At 39.4% G+C, this 18,605-nt stretch overlaps 1 protein-coding gene across 1 annotated transcript in view; it reads left to right on the forward strand.

The window, feature by feature from the left end:
* Dnah7 (dynein axonemal heavy chain 7) overlaps nucleotides 1-18,605 on the forward strand; it is a 256,781-nt gene that overhangs the window by 32,287 nt on the left and 205,889 nt on the right. The window contains exons 8-12 of the mRNA XM_034497949.2: nucleotides 3,538-3,613; nucleotides 7,921-8,046; nucleotides 13,264-13,383; nucleotides 17,523-17,706; nucleotides 18,252-18,431. Coding sequence (XP_034353840.1) covers nucleotides 3,538-3,613; nucleotides 7,921-8,046; nucleotides 13,264-13,383; nucleotides 17,523-17,706; nucleotides 18,252-18,431 — 686 coding nt within the window. The remainder of the gene's footprint in view (nucleotides 1-3,537; nucleotides 3,614-7,920; nucleotides 8,047-13,263; nucleotides 13,384-17,522; nucleotides 17,707-18,251; nucleotides 18,432-18,605) is intronic.

Consider the following 18,605-nt stretch of genomic DNA (forward strand, 5'->3'; position numbering starts at 1 on the left):
TCCTGTCTGAAATTACTTCTTTGTTCTAGCCTAACATCATTTTCCTATCTGAAGCCCACTTCCTTGTCCTTGGCCCATGTCAGATTCTTGTGAAGCAGCCCCCAAAGCTCTCTGCCTCTCCCCCCTTTTTATTTCATAAACAAGACTGAGCCTGTCTTAGGTCGTTCTGCCAAGAATGCCTTCTTTACCTGTCAAAAACAATGCATTTCTGTTTTAGGTTGGTAAGGCTCTGTGCAGAATCTTACCCATCCTTGGCTTGACAGCCAAAGTTAATTTAATAACTCTGTCTGGGGGTTCATTTTCAGGTTTAAGCCATGTACTTTGGCTGCCAACATGTTGATGTTGTTAAAGACAAGCTTTAACACGATGGGCAGGAATAAAAGTATTCCCAGGACAAAAAGAGCTAGCATGATCAGGCTATATATGCCAGTCTTGAAGCTTGACAAAAATAGAAATACTGACCTCAGGCCATGAGTATTTTTATCAGCAGTATCTGATGCATCAATGTTCAGCAGAGCATCATTCTTTAAATTCATAAGCTCACTATGCAAAGTTACAGGTAGGTGTTAGAATTATGCCAAATATACTACAAGTGTCTTTAAACGTTTTCATAATTGTAATGACTACCACTGTAAATTTTAGAACTAACATGAATCCAGTGGTATTTGGCATGACACTTGAGATGGCTCCTTACTCTTAAACTCTTAAACTTTTATCATGAAGGGGTGTTAGATTTTGTCAAATGCTTTCTCAGCATTTAATGAAATGATCATGACGTTTTTTGTTTGTTTATATAGTGAATTGTGTTGATGTATTTCTTTCCTGTGTCCCTGGGATGAAGCCTACTTGATCATGATGGATGATTATTTTGATGTGTTCTTGGATTTTGTTTGTAAGAATTTTATTGAGTATTTTTGCATCAATATTTATAAAGGAAATTGGTCTGATGTACTCTTTCTTTGTTGGGTCTTTGTGTGATTTAGGTACAAGCATAATTGTGGCTTCATAGAACGAATCGGGTTGTGTTCCTCCTCTTTTATTTTGTGAAATAGTTTGAAGAATATTGGTATTGGGTCTTATTTGAAGGTCTGATAGAATACTGCACTAAACCCATCTGGTCCTGGGCTTTTTTTTGGACTTTTGATGACTGCTATTATTTCTTCAGGGGTTATGGGACTGTTTAGATGGTTAACTACTCCTCATTTAACATTGGTACCTGGTATCTGTCTAGAAAATTGTCCATTTCATCCAGATTTTCTAGTTTTGTTGAGTATAGGCTTTTGTAATGGGGTCTGATGTTTTTTTTTTTTTTTTAATTTCCCAGGTTTCTGTTGTTATGTCTCTCTTTCCATTTCTGATTTTGTTAATTTGGATACTGTCTCTGTACTCTCTGGCTAAGGGTTTATATATCTTTTTGATCTTCTCAAAGAACTAGCTCCTGGTTTTATTGATTCTTTGTATAGTTCTTTTTGTTTCCACTTGGTTGATTTCAGCCCTGAGTTCGATTATTTCCTGCCATCTACTCCTCTTGGGTATATTTGCTTCTCTTATTTCTAGAGCTTTCAGATATGCTGTTAAGCTGCTAGTGTATGCTCTCTCCAGTTATTGGAGACACTTAGAGCTATGAGTTTTCCTCTTAGCACTGCTTTCATTCTGTTTGGATATGTTGTGCCTTCCTTTTCATTAGATTCTAAAAAGTCTTTAATTTATTTCTTATTCTATTACCAAGTTATCATTGAGTAGAGAGTTGTTCAGCTTTCATGTGTATGAGGGCTTTTTGTTGCTTTTGTTGTTATTGAAGACCAGCCTTAGTCCATGATGATCTGATAGGATGCATGGGGTTATTTCAATTTTCTTGTATCTGTTGAGGCCTGTTTTATGACCAATTATATGGTCTGTTTTGGAGAAAGTACCATGAGGTGCTGAGAAGAAGGTATATTCGTTTGTTTTAGGATGAAATGTTATATATATATATAACATATATATAATATATATATTATATATATATATAATATATATATAATATATATATATATATATTGTGTGTGTGTGTGTGTGTGTGTGTGTGTGTGTGTTAAATCCATAAATCCATTTGGTTCGTAACTTCTGTTAGTTTTCATTGTGTGTCTGCTTAGTTTCTATTTCCATGATCTGTCCATTGCTGAGAGTGGGGTGTTGAAGTCTCCACTATTATTGTATGAGGTACAATGTGTGCTTTGAGCTTAAGTAAAGTTTCTTTTATGAATGTGGGTGCCCTTGCATTTTTGGCATAGATGTTCAGAATTGAGAGTTCATCTTGGTAGATTTTTTCCTTTGAGTACAAAGTGTCCTTCCTTATCTTTTTGGATAACTTTTGGTTGAAAGTCGATTTTATTCGATATTAGGATGGCTACTCCAGGTTGTTTCTTGGGACCATTTGCTTAGAAAATGGTTTTCCAGTCTTTTACTCTGAGGCAGTGTCTGTCTTATCCAAAAATCTACCAAGATGAGTGCTTCAATAAAGACTGTTGAAATCAGAATGCATTGAATGATTTAACCTTTCAGAGAACAGGCATTTAAAGTATGAAAGAGAACACCAAGTACAGTGAGGAGGAGGTACCAAAGGGAGAGAAGGTCACCTTTACTTAGGGTGCACTTTAGAATCTTCTGAACTTACTCTGCAGTTGTGGCATGGGAGTTGGGGATGAAACAGGGTCTCCCTAAGTAGGCCTTAACTCCCTGGCCTTAACTCATTATCTAGGTTAGGGTAGTTTTGAACTTGTGATCCTCTGGTCTCTGCCTACGTAGTCCTTGGAATCAAATTGTACAGCATTCCCAGCTCCTGAATGGAGTCTTGAAGCTTGAGAAATGTCTACTAGCTAATATGTTTAGTCCAGGCAATGGCCAAGCAGGCTGTTCTAGACTTGTGAGCCACTATGATGGCCAAAGCCTAAGGTGCATCCTGGGGGAAACCCAAAGGATCTGGGAAGGGCTTGAGTGCCTCTCTTTAAAGAATTTGAAGATAAAAGGACAGTCTGGAGAATTTTAAGCAGAGGGTAGCAGCACATTTTTGCATTGTAGAAAGTGCATCTTGAAAGACAGGCAGGAAAATGGAGCTGATTGTGGTGGAAGGCACAGCAGACAGGAGCAGAGGGAGCTTGCTGTGCTGATTTTATAATGCCTGTGTGACACTCTTACACAATTTCAAATGCAACAAGGCAATGTGTGCTTTTCCAGCGAGAGAAAGTCTCCTCTTTTTGCTGACCTACAATTCAACAAAAGTGCTTTTGATAGAATAACTATGAAGGAAAATATAATATTAAAGTCAGTTATCATTTCTAAATGAAGCAATAGGAACACATTGTTATGAGAGAGAACACAGGCACAAACTTGATTGTTTTTTTTTTCTCACAAAATTTTCTTCATAAATGCACAAATTTCTCTTTATTACAAAACTAACACGGTTAAAGCAATTAATTTTAATAGAATTATTTTTCTCAGAAATATGCTGTAATTAATCTAAGGTTATTTATCCAAACTTTTCATTTCTTTTCTTAGTTGACTTTGTTTTAAAAGATCCCAGAGAAAAAGAGGATGATAGCAAGATAACTGAACTCCCACCACACCGTGCTGAGTAAGTGCACATGCTTCCTAATAACGTCCACTCTGATGACCAGCAATACATAACTACTGCCAAATTGAAAAGAGCTCCCCTCATGTTTGTGTTTTCTCAGATATGCTTATATATGTGTATATGTATATATATATATATGTATATATATGTGCTTTAATTTTATATATTTTACATTATATATTTATAAATATATTAACTATATTTTTATTTTATTTAAATATATTTATTTTCTTCATAAATGCATAAATTTCTCTTTATTACAGAACTAACACAGTTTAAGTTATTAATTTTAAAAGAATGACTTTTCTCAAAAATATGTATATAAGTATACACACACACACACACACACACACACACGGTATATCTGCATAGTTTTCTCGTTTTCTCATATGTGAGTCTGAGGGCAGTTTGAGGCATGTGAGTCCCTGTCTCAAAAACAAAACTATACCAACTAACTAACCAACCAAATTAAAAATCCTGTTGTGAGCCAGGCAGTAGTGGCACATACCTTTAATCCTGGTGCTTGGGAGGCAGAGAAAATAGGAAGCAATAGGAACAGGCAGATCTCTGTGAGTTCAAAGCCGACTTGGTCAACAGAGCAAGTTCCAGGAAAGCTGGGGCTACATATAGAAACCCTTGTCTCAGAAAAACACCAAAAAGCCAAACAAAGAAAAAACTCACTCAACAAACACACAAGACATAACTCTTGTAGAAAGGACTTGCTATGGCCTTGTGTCGCCATAGCACGTAGCTCAGGCTTCAGGTAGTAAAGCATGAAAAGTTGGTGGCAGTTTATACAAAAACATATCGGCAACATTGAAAAAGGCCAAATATACCCATAGAATATTTCAATTTATTTATTTATGGATTCAGAACACATGGTAAAACAAAACACTGTACATTTCCCTTAAAAAGTAGCATTTAGGAGTACATCTCTTAAATATTTGAAAAAGAAGACATAGATTAAAATGATTTTAATGTTTTCAACAATAGCACAAGCTTTAGATGGGAAAATTTCTAGTTAAGCATGAGACGCTGTCATCACTCCCAGGCTGGAGTGCTTATGGAGGAGAGATGGAAGCCGGGAAAGGGATAGAAAAATTTCCTTTTCTGTTCAACTGAGGTCTGCTGTTCCGAGAGAGGATACCATGGGAATGAATGGATTAAAAGGAAACCTAAGGACCATTTTACTAGGGTTTAGAAGAAAAAAACCCAAGATGGGCAAACTGTAGCTCTCAGTAGAGGAGAATGAAAAAAGAAGATTCTCTCTCTCTCTCTCTCTCTCTCTCTCTCTCTCTCTCTCTCTCTCTCTCGTGTGTGTGTGTGTGTGTGTGTGTGTGTGTGTGTATGATGTTCTTCACTTTGGTATGGAGATCAGTCACATGCCAACAAGCAGCTACATGGCAGGGAAAGGAACGTTAGGAAGAGGGTGAGAAAGCCGGAGTTTCTGAATCAGCACATGGAAAGACAGGCAGACCCAACAGAATGTCGGGCTGGCTTTAGGGACTATGCTAAAGTGAAAACTATGGGAAGGAAAACATACTACCTCATTGTCTTAGTTAGGGTTGCCATTGCTGTGAAGATACATCTTGACCAAGGCAACTCTTATAAAGGCAACATTTAATTGGGGCTGGTTTACGGGTTCAGAGGTTCAGAGTCCATTATCACCATGGTAGAAAGCATGGCAGTGTCTAGATAGGCATGGTGCAGGAAGAGCTAAGAGTTCTACATCTTCATCCAAAGCAAGCTAGGAGCAGACTGTCTTCCAGGCAGCTAGGAGGGGGTCTCAAAGCCCACGTCCACAATGACACACTCCAGCAAGGCCATACCTTCTAATAGTGCCACTCCTTGGTCCAAGCATATTTAAATCACCATACTCATCAAAGGGCTAATTACTTCCCCCTCTTTTTAGCATGGTTTAAGGAGCGCCTTCTGTCCTGGAGGAAATTCCACTTTCTTGTGGACTGATTCTTTGGTGGAGTGAGTGACTGTCCAATTGTGGCTCAATTTGAACACCTTGATAAACTTAGTCACCCATAGTATGTTGATGTCAGATTAAGGAAATAAACAAAAGCATTTCTCCTTGGTGTCATTTAATCAAGAAGGAGCCCAGATTTGAATTCTCTACTCTTTCTATGTTTTTCTTTTCTTTTTGTTCTGTCTTTCTGCTATATGAGTGTGAACCTGTGCCTGTCTGAGTATTGTCTTATGATTCTGAGAGTCCCTGTCTCTTTGTCTCTGTGTATGTCCCTGTGAGCTTGTCCCTAACAAAGGACTTCCTGAATGTTGTCTTGTGATTCTCTCTGTCTCTCTGTCTGTCTCTCTGTCTCTCTCTGTCTCTGTCTCTCTCTCTCTCTCTCTCTCATTTGTGTGTGTGTGCCAAATAAAGGGCTTTCTCCCTTTCTTTTATTAAACAACACAAAAACCATCTCATGGGGGAAAATGAGGAATATTTACTCCCGGGAAGAGTATATAATTTAAGATTATAGCCATGTATTAATTTAGATTGTAAAAGTTAATTACATAAGAAATCTAAGGCAAGTAAGGTTGGCTGTTACATTGTTCTCTTAAAGGCAGATTAAACAAATAGATTGAGCACAGTCTTAATCTTAAGTGACCTTCAGGTGCACTTTTACTTCTGACTGAGAGGTCCAGCAAATGTTCCATTTTCTTTGAAAAAAAAAAGAGTTTTTGTTTTGTTTTTGTTTCGTAGTCAAGATGTATTGCCACACAACTGAATTAACCTACTTATGTTTGCGTAGCTTGGGTTGTCAGCTTGGCCTATTCAACCTGAGAAGTGACCCCACCTGACAGAGCCACTACAGAGTCCTGTCAAGGCCACTGTAGTATTCTCCTTTTTGAATAGGTGGCCATGAACTCCTTTAGGAATCAGACGAAGGATCACAAACTGCCTCTTGTTTCTAGCATTTCTGGCCTCCAACCAGGACAGGACCATAGACATTTATGTTTTTTGTTTTTTGTTTATGGCCAAAGACTACAATAAAATCCAGTCATTAAACTGCCCGTCTCATTTCTGCCTCCTGCTCTCATCTTCTTTCCACTACAGAGGTGACACTAACTGCCAGTTAGGGAGTGGGTTAGCTGAATCTGGTTTCGCTTTGTTATGTGTGGTCATCATGTGTGGCTTCTGGGCCTCCAGTGGGCCTATGTAGGAGACTTGGGAATTCTATCAGTGGTTATATTCATGCAGCAATCAGGTATAGGGAAAACAGAAAGTCTTGACTGCTTAAATCAAATGTTTAAATACAATTGATGATAAAATTATGGCCACAAAGTAGACACATTTAAATATACAGATGCTTGAAAATACTCTAAATCAAAAGTGCATTTGCTACACCTGACCATGGAGTACCACAGCTTAGTGATGCAGGGTGCTACAGGTCTGTTCATGGGTATCTTGCCAGCTGCACGGTGGGCTACTGCTCCACAGTGCACTGCCTAGCATTCTCTCCCACTGAGGCCAGACAAAGCAGACCAGTTAGGGGAATGGGATCCTGTTGTGGGAGGTATTAGAAAAAGCGGATGCGTCCGTCCGTCTAGCTCCTGGCCTGACCGGCATGTTCCTGCTCTAAGTTCCTGCACTAGCAACAGCACCAGCCCAGAACCCATGAGACACTGGCGTAGCTGTTGCCTCCACTGATCAGCTCCGTAGCGTCTAGCCCCCCAAACCCAGGGAATATCCGCAACCCCCATGCGGTAGATATAACAATTCTAGTACCCAGTAGAAATAAGACTCTTAGGATTTATATATTAACAAATACTCAAGACACAAGATGCCCACACAATTAAAATTGTTAACCCAATTACCTAACTTTGATATAAATAAATACCTTAGACTGCTAGAGACACGCAGATATCTGCCCATCTTCTCTCCTCTCTACTTCTTCCTCTCCTCCGTCATTCTTTCCATCGCCCCACTCCTAGCTCCGCCTACCTCTTCTCTATCCAATCACAGAGCTCTTGCCACAAGATCCACAGGCAGGCAACAGATTCAGGGACAACCCCTGCCCCCACTCCAGTTGTTGGGGAGCCCTCATGAAGCCCAAACTGCGTATCTCCTACATATATGTAGGGGCATATTTTGTAATTTCTAAGAGATGATATTAGAACAAAAATGACTATTACTCAAAATATATATTTATTATAAAAATACTTTTTGTAGTGCTTAGGATTAAACACAGGACTTTGGATGATCTAGGCAACTGCTCTACTACTGAGCCAAATGCCCAAGCCAATGCTCCTTTTGATTTTTAGAGACAATAACTCAATTTTTCTTATTGTTTCAGAATGGAAGTCTTGCCAAAGCCATGGAGGAGGTCTTTCCTATCTGCGTGCAGTTACATTAGGGATCACTTGAATGCGATGAACCCTACGATGCTTGCTGTGCTGGATCTGTGGCATAGCACTTTTAAGTGAGTATTTCTGGACTTTTTGAAACTAAAAAAAAATTAAGTTTATTTATTTAATGTCTATGAGTGTTTTGCTTACATATATGTGTGTATACTATGTGCCAGGTACCTGGGGAGGTCGGGAGAAGGTGTTGGATTTCCCCAGGTCTGGAGTTATGGTTGGCTATAAGCCTTCGGTGTTGGTTCTAGGGAATGACCTGGGTTTGTGCAATAGTAGGTGGGTTTTTTCCCCCTCCTTTTTTTCCTTTCTTTCTTTCTTTTTTTTTTAAATTGGGTATTATATTTACATTTCATATTTTATTCCCTTACCCCACTTCCCCCCACCTCCCCCACCTCCCTTACCCCCTAGAAACCTCCTATCCCATCTCCCCTTCTCATGCTTCTATGAGGCTGTGCCCCCACCTACCCTTCCACTCCCACCTCCCCACCCTCACATTCCCCCCTACTCAGTGTTTGTCCTTCATGGGACCAAGAATCTCCTCTCCCACCTATGCCCAACAAGGCCATCCTACCCTGCATATACAGCTGGAGTCAAGGGTCCCTCCCTATGTGCTCCCAGGCTGGTGGTTTAGACCCTGGGGTGCTCTGGTTGGTTGGTATTGTTGCTCTCCTCATGGGGTCACAAACCCTTTCTGCTCCTTCAATCATCTCTCTAACTTCTCCATTGGGAAACCCTTGAGCAGATCAGTGGTTAGCTGTGAGCGTTGTCCTCTGAATGTGTCAGTCTCTGGCAGACCTCTAAGATGACAGCTATATCATGTTCTTGTCAGCATGTACTTCCAGCCATCCACATCAGTGTCTAATTTAGGTGACTGTACATGGGATGGATGCCCAGGTGGAATGGTCTCCAGATGGCCCCTCCTTCAGTTTCTGTCCCACATTTTGTTTCCATATTTGCTCTCTTGAGTATTTTTTTTACTCCTTCTAAGTAGGACTGAGGCATCCCCACTTGGTCTTCCTTCTTCATGAGCTTCATGTGGTCTGTGAGTTGAGTCTTTGATATTCTAAGCTTTTGGGCTAACATCTGCTTAACAGTGAGTAAATACCCTGTGTGTTCTTTTGTGATTGGGTTAACTCACTCAGAATGATAATTTCAGTTCCATCCATTTACCTAAGAATTCCTTGAATTCTTTATTTTTAATAGCTGAGTAATACTCCATTGTGTAGATGTACCACATTTTTTGTATCCATTCCTCTGTTGAAGGACATCTTGGTTCTTTCCAGCTTCTGGCTATTATAAATAAGGCTGCTATGAACATAGTGGAGCATGTGTCCTTGTTATATGTTGGAGCATCTTCTGGGTATATGCCCAGGAGTGGTATAGCTGGATCATCAGGTAATGCTATGTCCAGTTTTCTGAGGAACTGCCAGACTGATTTCCAGAGTGGTTGTACCAGCTTGCAATCCCACCAACAATGGAGGAGTGTTCCTCTTTCTCCATATCCTCGCCAACATCTACTATCACCTGAGTTTTTGAACTTAGCCATTCTGACTGGTGTAAGGTGGTATCTCAGGGCTGTTTTGATTTGCATTTCCCTGATGGCTAAGGATGTTGAGCATTTCTTAAGGTGCTTCTCGGCCATTCAAGTTTCCTCCATTGAGAATTCATTGTTTAGCTCTGTACCCCATTTTTAAAATAGGGTTATTTGGTTGTCTGGAGTATAATTTCTTAAGTTCTTTGTATATCTTGGATATTAGCCCTCTATCGGATGTAGGATTGTAAAGATCTTTTCCCAATCTGTTGGTTGCCACTTTGTCTTATTGACAGTGTCCTTTGCCTTGCAGAAGCTTTGCAATTTTATGAGGTCCCATTTGTCAATTCTTGATCTTAGAGCATAAGACATTGGTGTTCTGCTCAGGAACATTTCCCCTGTACCTAGGTATTCCAGTGTCTTCCCTATCTTCTTTTCTATTAGTTTCAGTGTATCTGGTTTTATGTGAAGGTCTTTTATCCACTTGGACTTAAGCTTTGTATAAGAATGGATTCATTTGCATCCTTCTACATGTTGACCTCCAGTTGAACCAGCACCATTTGTTGAAAATGCTGTCCTTTTTCCACTGGATGGTTTTAGCTCCTTTGTCAAAGATCAAGGGATCATAGGTGTGTGGATTCATTTCTGGATCTTCAACTCTATTCCATTGATCTTCCTGCCTGTTTCTGTACCAATACCATGCAATTTTTATTACTATTGCCCTGTAGTAGTTTGAGGTCAGGGATGGTGATTCCCCCAGAAATTCTTTTGTTGTTGAGAATAGTTCTCGCTATCCTGGGTTTTTTTGTTATTCCAAATGAATTTGCAAATTGATCTTTCTATCTCTATGAAGAATTAATTTGGAATTTCGATGGGGATTGCATTGAACCTGTAGATTGCTTTTGGCAAGATGGCCATTTTTATTATATTAATCCTACCAATCCAGGAGCATGGGAGATTTTTCCATCTTCTGAGATCTTCTTCGATTTCTTTCTTCAGAGACTTGAAGTTCTTGTCATACAGATCTTTCACTTGCTTGGTTATATTCACTCCAAGGTATTTTATATTGTTTGTAACTATTTGTAAAGGGTGTCATTTCCCTAATTTCTTTCTCAGCCTGTTTATCCTTTGAATAGAAGAAGGCTGCTAATTTGTTTGAGCTGATTTTATATCCAACCACTTTGCTGAAGTTGTTTATCAGGTTTAGGAGTTCTCTGGTGGAAATTTTAGGGTCACTTAAGTATGCTATCATATCATCTGCAAATTTTGACTTCTTCCTTTCCTATTTGTATCCCTTTGACTTCCTTTTGTTGTCTAATAATAGTAGGTGTTTTTAACCACTGAGTCATCATCTATGCCCTCTTATTAAAATTTAAAAGAAGTGATATTTTAGTCATATCTAATTATTTCTTTTATTTTAATTGTAAATTAAAATTAATTACAAATATAAACAAATATTATAATGCTGTTTTAATAAATAATATGTAACATGTAGGATAATAAGTGAGCACTGTCTTTTACATCTTACTCATTGTGTATGTCTTCTTGGTCTAATGACCATATGTGCTTTAAGAATACTCTCAGCTAAGGGATTAGTATCCATACTTTGTTTTAAGTGACCCAGAACATTAGCTGCTGCAGTGCTCAGAACAGTTCATAAACATGATAAACATTGCCCAGATTAATAGCCTGCACTGAAGTCCCCTGACAGTTGAGGGAGCATGGCCGGCCTCCCTGGTGTTGTCTAGTGTGTTGTCTAGTGGGGCCGAGCAGCCGTGGACAGGAAGGGCTTGGCAGAGGTAGATATAAAGGCTTCTTGGTGCACCTGGAACAAAAAGCTCTGGCCCTTCAGGCAGAAGAGAACCTGCCATGCTGTCTGGGAGCTCCAGCTTCATGTGGAGGCCTCTCTCTCCAGCTTCTCTCTCACAGGCCTGTTACAAGTCTTGAAGAAGCACTCCAGCAATATGCTGATATGGACACACGCTTTAAAACTCAAGGAAGTAAGGCAAATTTAGATTTCTTGGTAGCAACCTTTCTTTAGAACCCCTAAAACCTGGAGCATTCCTGCGCCTGTGATAAATGTGATGTCACCCTTTGTCTTTCTTCCTAACATGCCAAACAAGTGCCACCCCAACAGTTGCAGTGCTGTGGCATCTTCAAATTGCTCTGGACTCATTTAGTCACATGCATGTGGGTGCCCCTGTGGTGGTTTGAATACGCTTGGCCCAGAGAGTGGCCCTATCATGAAGTGTGGCTTTGCTGAAGGAAGTGCATCACTGTGGGGGTAGAGTTTGAAGCTCCGCCCAGTGCAGAAGAGCCAGTCTTCTCCTAGCAGCCTTCAGATCAAAATGTAGAACTCTCAGCTCCTCCCACACCATGCCTGCCTGGACACTTCATTGCTCCTGCCTTGATGATAATGGACTAAAACTCTGAACCTCTGAACCTGTAAGCCATCCTCAATGAAATGTCCTTTATAAGAGTTCTTGGTAATGGCATCTCCTCACATTAGTAAAACCCAAACTTAAGATACCCCTATACATACATGCATCCCACAGACACACTCTATAATTGGTGACGTGCTGTAACATCTTAAAGTCTAAGTATTTAGCAATCATTTTACAGATAAATGAAGATATATTCTATTTTCCCCTCCAGAAGTATCTTACAAGCATCCCCAGGACTGATCTGGGCTTCAGCAAGTCCTGTGTCTTTAGAAATTCACACACGTGTGGAATTTGCGAGGTTCTGGGGCTTCCTTGGCAGAGAGCTTCTCCTCCCCAGGCTCCCTGCTCCTCAGGGCTTCCTTTTGAAGAAGTATTATACTTGGTATTAGAAGCCAGCTCTGAATGCCTCGTGCCTTACCACCCTTTCTGTTCTAGCCCTTCTGGTTTCTATGAAAGCCCAATTTAAATTCTCACCAAATTCCAGTTACTACACTCTGCTTGCACTTTGCAGTGATGTTCCACAATGCCATATTCTTGATGAATCTAAATATATACATTACTTTAAAATTTCAGTCATTCTCATGATTTGGGTCTGAAAGCTCTCCTATAAGGCTTAAATGTTTCAACTTCAGGCTTGTTCTCAGTTCCTTGGTATTCATGGGTAAGGCTTTGGGGAGTGATTGGATAGAGAGGGCTCTGGTCTCAGTACATTAATCAGTTTGTGAGTTCACCATCTGCAGGCCTATTGGGAAATGAAGGAAACTTAGGAACTGAGGAGGTGGGTCTTAGCTGAAGAGAGTGGATCCTGGAGGTCTGCCCTCAGAGACTGTATCTTGTCCTCAGGCCTTCACTTTCAAAAGCTCTTTGCCTTTCTTCCTCCTCCCAGCTGCCTTGCCCTGCCTCCTCCCAGCTGCCTTGCCCTCCCTCCTCCCAGCTGCTTTGTCCTCCCTCCTCCCAGTGGCCTTGAGCTGAACACTGTGTCATCCTTGTAGCTCTACCATGAAGCTCAGCTTCACCACAGGCCCTGGAACAAGAGAACCAAGCAACAGATCATGAACTGAAACTTTGGAAATCAGGAGCCAAAATAAAGCTTTCTGTCCTTGTCTTTCTCTGGTGTTTTGTCTCAGCAACAGAAAGCCAACCACCACAGAAAATCTCATGTTCTTGACAATTCTATTTTATAGAGTACAGATTTTGATGATAAATCTAGGAATATGGTATTTTTTTGAAATAGACAAATTAGCAAAATTCTAAACACCACAAAATCTTTATCTTAAATTGATGTTTATTTTTATCTCTTGCAGGAAATTACGTTTAGTTGACATAGAAGAATTTCACAACCGCCAGGATGCATTAGAGCTGTCGGGATTTCAGAACATTGTCATTAAACACATGGAATCTGCCAAGGAGACTCTACTTAAAACGTAATGTTTCAGACTCTCAGTAGGAATGTTTAAGTTTAGAGATGTGATTGGTGAAGTGTTTCATTTTAACGACTTCTAGAAAATCCATTTCAACAGTTTTTTTTTTTTTTTTAAAACACATTTCTGTCTCAGAGTTAAATTTGTCCTTAATTATCTTGGTTTGTAGCATGTCCAGCTGTAGACAATAGTGAGTGAAAAGAAACTGAAATGCTTGTCACTAATGGTGGCTTTCTTGTAAATGTGTTGTTACTGCCTCTGCACTGAGCGCTGTTGGACAACAGGCGGAAACGATCATACCCTAGTCACCACCAGGCTTTGTGTAACACCTACCTGCCAGGCACAGGCTGTGCTCTCTCATGGTTTTGGGTGAAAAACACAGAAACATTTAGAGGATGACCCAGAAAGGAATGCATATGGCTTTAAAAAAGTTTATAGCCTCAGTGCTATTAGATCTATTAAAACACAATTAAACATCTCCTTGGATTGGTCCTTCAGAATGGAACAGACACATATGATAATTAATTACATAGGTGCCAGACAATTACATGGGGCCACGTAGGACAATTGTCTCTAGCTTGGTTATTAATTTATTAAAAATAGGACATTAAAATTAGGTCAAATTAAAATTAACAAAAGGCACACAAACGTTTTGGCCACCCTCATGATTTCTAAAAGTTAAGTAGAAATGTATGTTGATCATTTAAGATTAAATATATATATATATTTTTTATCTTTTTTCTCCAATAAGTTAAAATAATATTACTTTTTAAAAGCTAGCCTTTTTCTTTTATAGTATATATAGTTGCCAGAAAAGTAAAAATAGAGAGCAGATACAGAATGGAACTGTACAAAAGTGCAGAGCAGAAGATGATGTCTTCAGGACAGGACACAGATGGATTACCTCAGCCTGTAGCTCTGGAGACAAACGACACCTCAAACTTGAGTGAGATGGTATCACAGAATAGAGTAGAGCTCAAAACTTCATTGATCATTGATTTCTTTTCTGATAAAAATATTGATTGGTTAGCATCCTGCGTTCACACTCCCGATGCATTCACACTGACTCAAAGCACCTTTTGGTGAGCCAGGATGTGGTCATCATTTCTAAAAGGCAGAAACCAGCTTACAGCAGACAAACTAGTGAAGTAATTAATACAGTCCTTCCAAACCCAAGGATGGGTGTCCTCATAGTCCCCCTGGCCCTCATGCAGGTCCCCCTGGCCCTCAGCAGCTGCTGTGGTCTGTCTACTTTCTAGACCCCATTTCTCTGCACCTCTGCTTTTTTTCATTTTTACATCTACACATCAATTCCATCATTTCATTGGTCTGATCCACTGCAGCATCACAGCTGTCGTCTGACCTCTAGGCCCTTACCAAACATATAGAGAGCATATCTGCCTGTGTTCAAATCACATCATGTCCATAACAATTATTCTTGTCTAAGCCTGTTATTCTTGTTCTGGACCATTCCCAGAGCAATGTAAAATTTGTGGGTTTTAAACTCCCCATTGTTCATTTACAGTTTCTCATTACTTCCACACTTATCACGGAAGAGTGTTATTTTTTGAGATTTTATTTACTTGCCATAAAATTCACTTTTATATAGGTGTAGAGCTGTGGCTTATATAGCATTCGTACAGCTGGGCAGTCAACACCACTGAATTCCAGAATATTCTCTTTGGCCCCAAACAAACAGTTTCTCCCTTGGCAGCCGCTCCCCATTCTCTATCTCAGAAGCCCCTGTTGATCACTGACTGTAGTTTTGTCTCCGTGGACTTTTCTATTTAGAAAATTACATTTCAGCTGTATGTGGTCATTTCTTTTGGGTTTCTTATGGAAACCATGTTTTCAAGGCTTGTCTATGGTATAGCACTGTGCTTGTTAGTTCTTGTCAACTTGATACAAACTAGAGACACTTGTGAAAAGGGAACCTCAAACGAGGACTTGCTTCCGTCACCTTGGACCATGGGCATGTTGACTTGTTATGTCCTTTATTTTGTTTGTACTGTTCCTTCCCTTCTTGTCTTGAGTTTAGTTTGCTCTTTTTTTTTTTTTTTTTTTTTAACATCTAGTAGAATTTTCTTGTATTTTAATGTAGGTGCTTAGAGCTAAAAATTCCCACTGTTTATTGATATTTGTTTATTCCTCTTTAGTATATAATAACGTCATACTCAAATTATTTTCTAATTGGTGTTGTGATTTTTGTCTATTTGTATCTGTGTATATCTTAGCTCCACATACGTGTGACTCTCCAATCATCATGTTTTGATTTCTAATTTTGAAGCTCAATCTTTTTATATCTATTAAGACCTATATTCTGACTACCATTCATTGAGACACCTTCTGTGTCCCTTTCACCTTAATTCACACTGCTTTTGCCATTGGCAGGCCCATTTTTACTGTGTGATCATGTGTGTTGGGGTGCATACACATCTGCCCGTGATGTTGTCCTTTGATGTCTGCACCTTTTTGGGTGTTTTTGTTTTTGGCTGAGGTTTGTAGGTTTGACTTTACTAGAACCCCAGAGATCCTCCAATCTCTGCCAACCCAACACTGGGGCCTGGAATGCACTGCTTTATTGATATTTTCAATGTGTATTTTGGGGACTGAGCTCATGTTCTCATGCTTACACAGAAAATACTTCACTTCACCAGCTAAGCTATCTTCCTAGCTGGCTGTTACCCAGTATTTAGATAGCACAGTGGTTCCTAACCGTCCTAATGCTGTGACCCTTCAATACAGTTCTTCAAGCTGTGGTGACCCCCAACCATAAAATTATTTCATTGCTACTTCATAACTGTAATTTTGCTACTGTTATAAATAATAATAATATGCATATATGATATGCAGGATTCTGACATATGACCTCTGTAAAAGAGTCATTTGGTTCTCAAAGGGGTCACAACACACAAGTTGAGAACCATTAAGATAGACCCTTGCAAATTATAAATGGCTTCTCCATTCCCTTGTCTCTTTAAATGTCCCCCTTCATTTTAGTATCTCCCATTTGTTAACATAATGAATATAGAGTCTTAATTTGTTTTGAAAACTTGCAGCATGACTCTAATCTCTCTTGTCCTTCCCTCTGAGCACACTTTCACCTTGGGATTATAGAAACACAGCATGAATTCTTTTAGTTTTTACTCTATTTCTACCTCAGATGCTTTGCTAGGGCCTTGGCAATTACTAATTTTATTGTAAAGCCTTTCTCCAAGATTTAAATGTAAAATGTCTCTCTGTCCTTTGACTTCCAGCTATTTCCCATGATGCACACACTACTTTTATCATTATATGAGAAAAGATGATGTAATATCTTTTTCTACCTTCTGAATCACCATACCTAGGACATAGGTGTACTCACAATACATATAAAGCAAAAATTTATATTTAAAACTTAGATTTCTTCTGTTAGGAAGAATCTGGCCATTCCTATCAACTGTTGTTTAAAAGTTCATTATCCCTTGTGACAGAAAGTATCAGCATTCTTTAATCTTGCAGTACCAAGAAGGATTTTATAAGCTGAAAACTTCAGTGACTTTCATCACGGAGTACCTATATATGAAATTGCACTATTATTCTTTTATTACAAGGACACATGCACATTTGAAACTTCATTTTAAATCAGTCATTCTTTCAGTATTTCATATTAAGGGAAATTGGGAAAATAAAATCCATGATGTTTTTGATTTGTGACTTGCTTTTAAGCTATTGGGAAGTGGTAGCATGACATACCATGTGAGTTTAACTTGGTATAAGCTAGCTCTCTGATCAGTCACTCACTCGATGGCTTTAAACTAACAGATATTCCGTGGGGATCATTTAAGAGCCTGGAGAGAAGTGTCCAGTAAGGGTATTGCTCATATTTCTTCAAAACCTGCAGGAACTATAATTGCAGGGGTAGATTTATATCTTATAGCACCCCATCATTGAGTCATCTTCTATTGGTTATGATTTAAAATTTCTTTTCCTTGGAGAAGTGAAATACTCTAGCACTTAGGGCTCAGAGAGTGGATAATGTCACTTAGCAATATACCCCTTTATGACGACCTTTGGATGTCTAGAATTTACCATTAATGCTTAATGTAAATGGAATAATACACTGAGAGTATTGACTTCTAAATGTCTTTTGTTCTTTCAAGGTGGTTTCCAGAAGTTCAGAATATTTATTACCAAGGCAATAAAAAAAGGCAATTGCCAACTGGCGACAGCAGCGCCAAATTGGACTCTTTTTTCAACTGTGCTGCTACACTCATGACCTTACAGCTGCAGGACCTCATTCTCGTCTCCATGCAAGACTTCACAGACCTTATCGCCCAACCTCCTGTAAGTCCCGCTCAGCTAGCAGGTGTGCCTTTGAAAGGTGTGCCCTCTCAGAAAGGAAACTGGCAAGGTAGCTTTTCTGATGAGACAGCAGAATGGAATAGAATCTTCAGATCTATTACATGCTAAAAGGTTAGGTCAACATGCACAGTTTGGATAAGATTATCATCACAACGGTGAGGATTTGGGTAAATCCTTGGGGGACGATTGTGTTTTGAAGGCTTGGGTATGGCTTCCTTTGAGGAGTTCCTTTTCTCTCTGGAAGGAGAGTATTTCCTACAGCATGAACAATGCCTTGTGATCAATGTGCTTGACCCTCTAGTTAACCTTTAGGTCTGGTAAGACAGTACCAAGCAGTACCAAAGAAGGCCATCACTCCTGCAGTCTTTCCAGTGGGATCTTCTCTTGTTTAAGTGTCTCAGGCACAAGAGAAAGTGTGTTCCGTGTCTTTAATTAATTGGTGCTGGCATAATTTTCCCTTACAGCAATTGATCTCTATATCTCTATACCTCCATGTATAACTATGTTTATTTTATTTATTTTTATAGGAATCAATTAGAGCTTATGAACACCCAGGTTTCATCATGAGGCTGGTTCTTGATAAAAAGGCCATTAAGTTTGAGCCCGAGTTTAACGACTACATAGATATCCTTGTAAATGTTTATGAAATCATGATTAAGGCAGTCAGCTTTGTGCCAAGAGTCGAGACAAAATTGTACTCCAAGTGGGTAAGTAACAAGGACATTCTGATGGCTGCCCTGGAATTTGCCCCCACCCCACCTCACACCTCACCTCAGCTTCTAGTAGAAGCATCACTAGCCTGAGTTTTGAAGTGATTTTTTTTTTAATTTTTATGTTAAAAAGATAATAAATAGGGTTTTTTTGTATATTTCTAAATGATT

The sequence above is a fragment of the Arvicanthis niloticus genome, chromosome 3 (genome assembly GCF_011762505.2).
Source record: "Arvicanthis niloticus isolate mArvNil1 chromosome 3, mArvNil1.pat.X, whole genome shotgun sequence".
In the NCBI taxonomy this organism is placed as follows: domain Eukaryota; kingdom Metazoa; phylum Chordata; class Mammalia; order Rodentia; family Muridae; genus Arvicanthis; species Arvicanthis niloticus.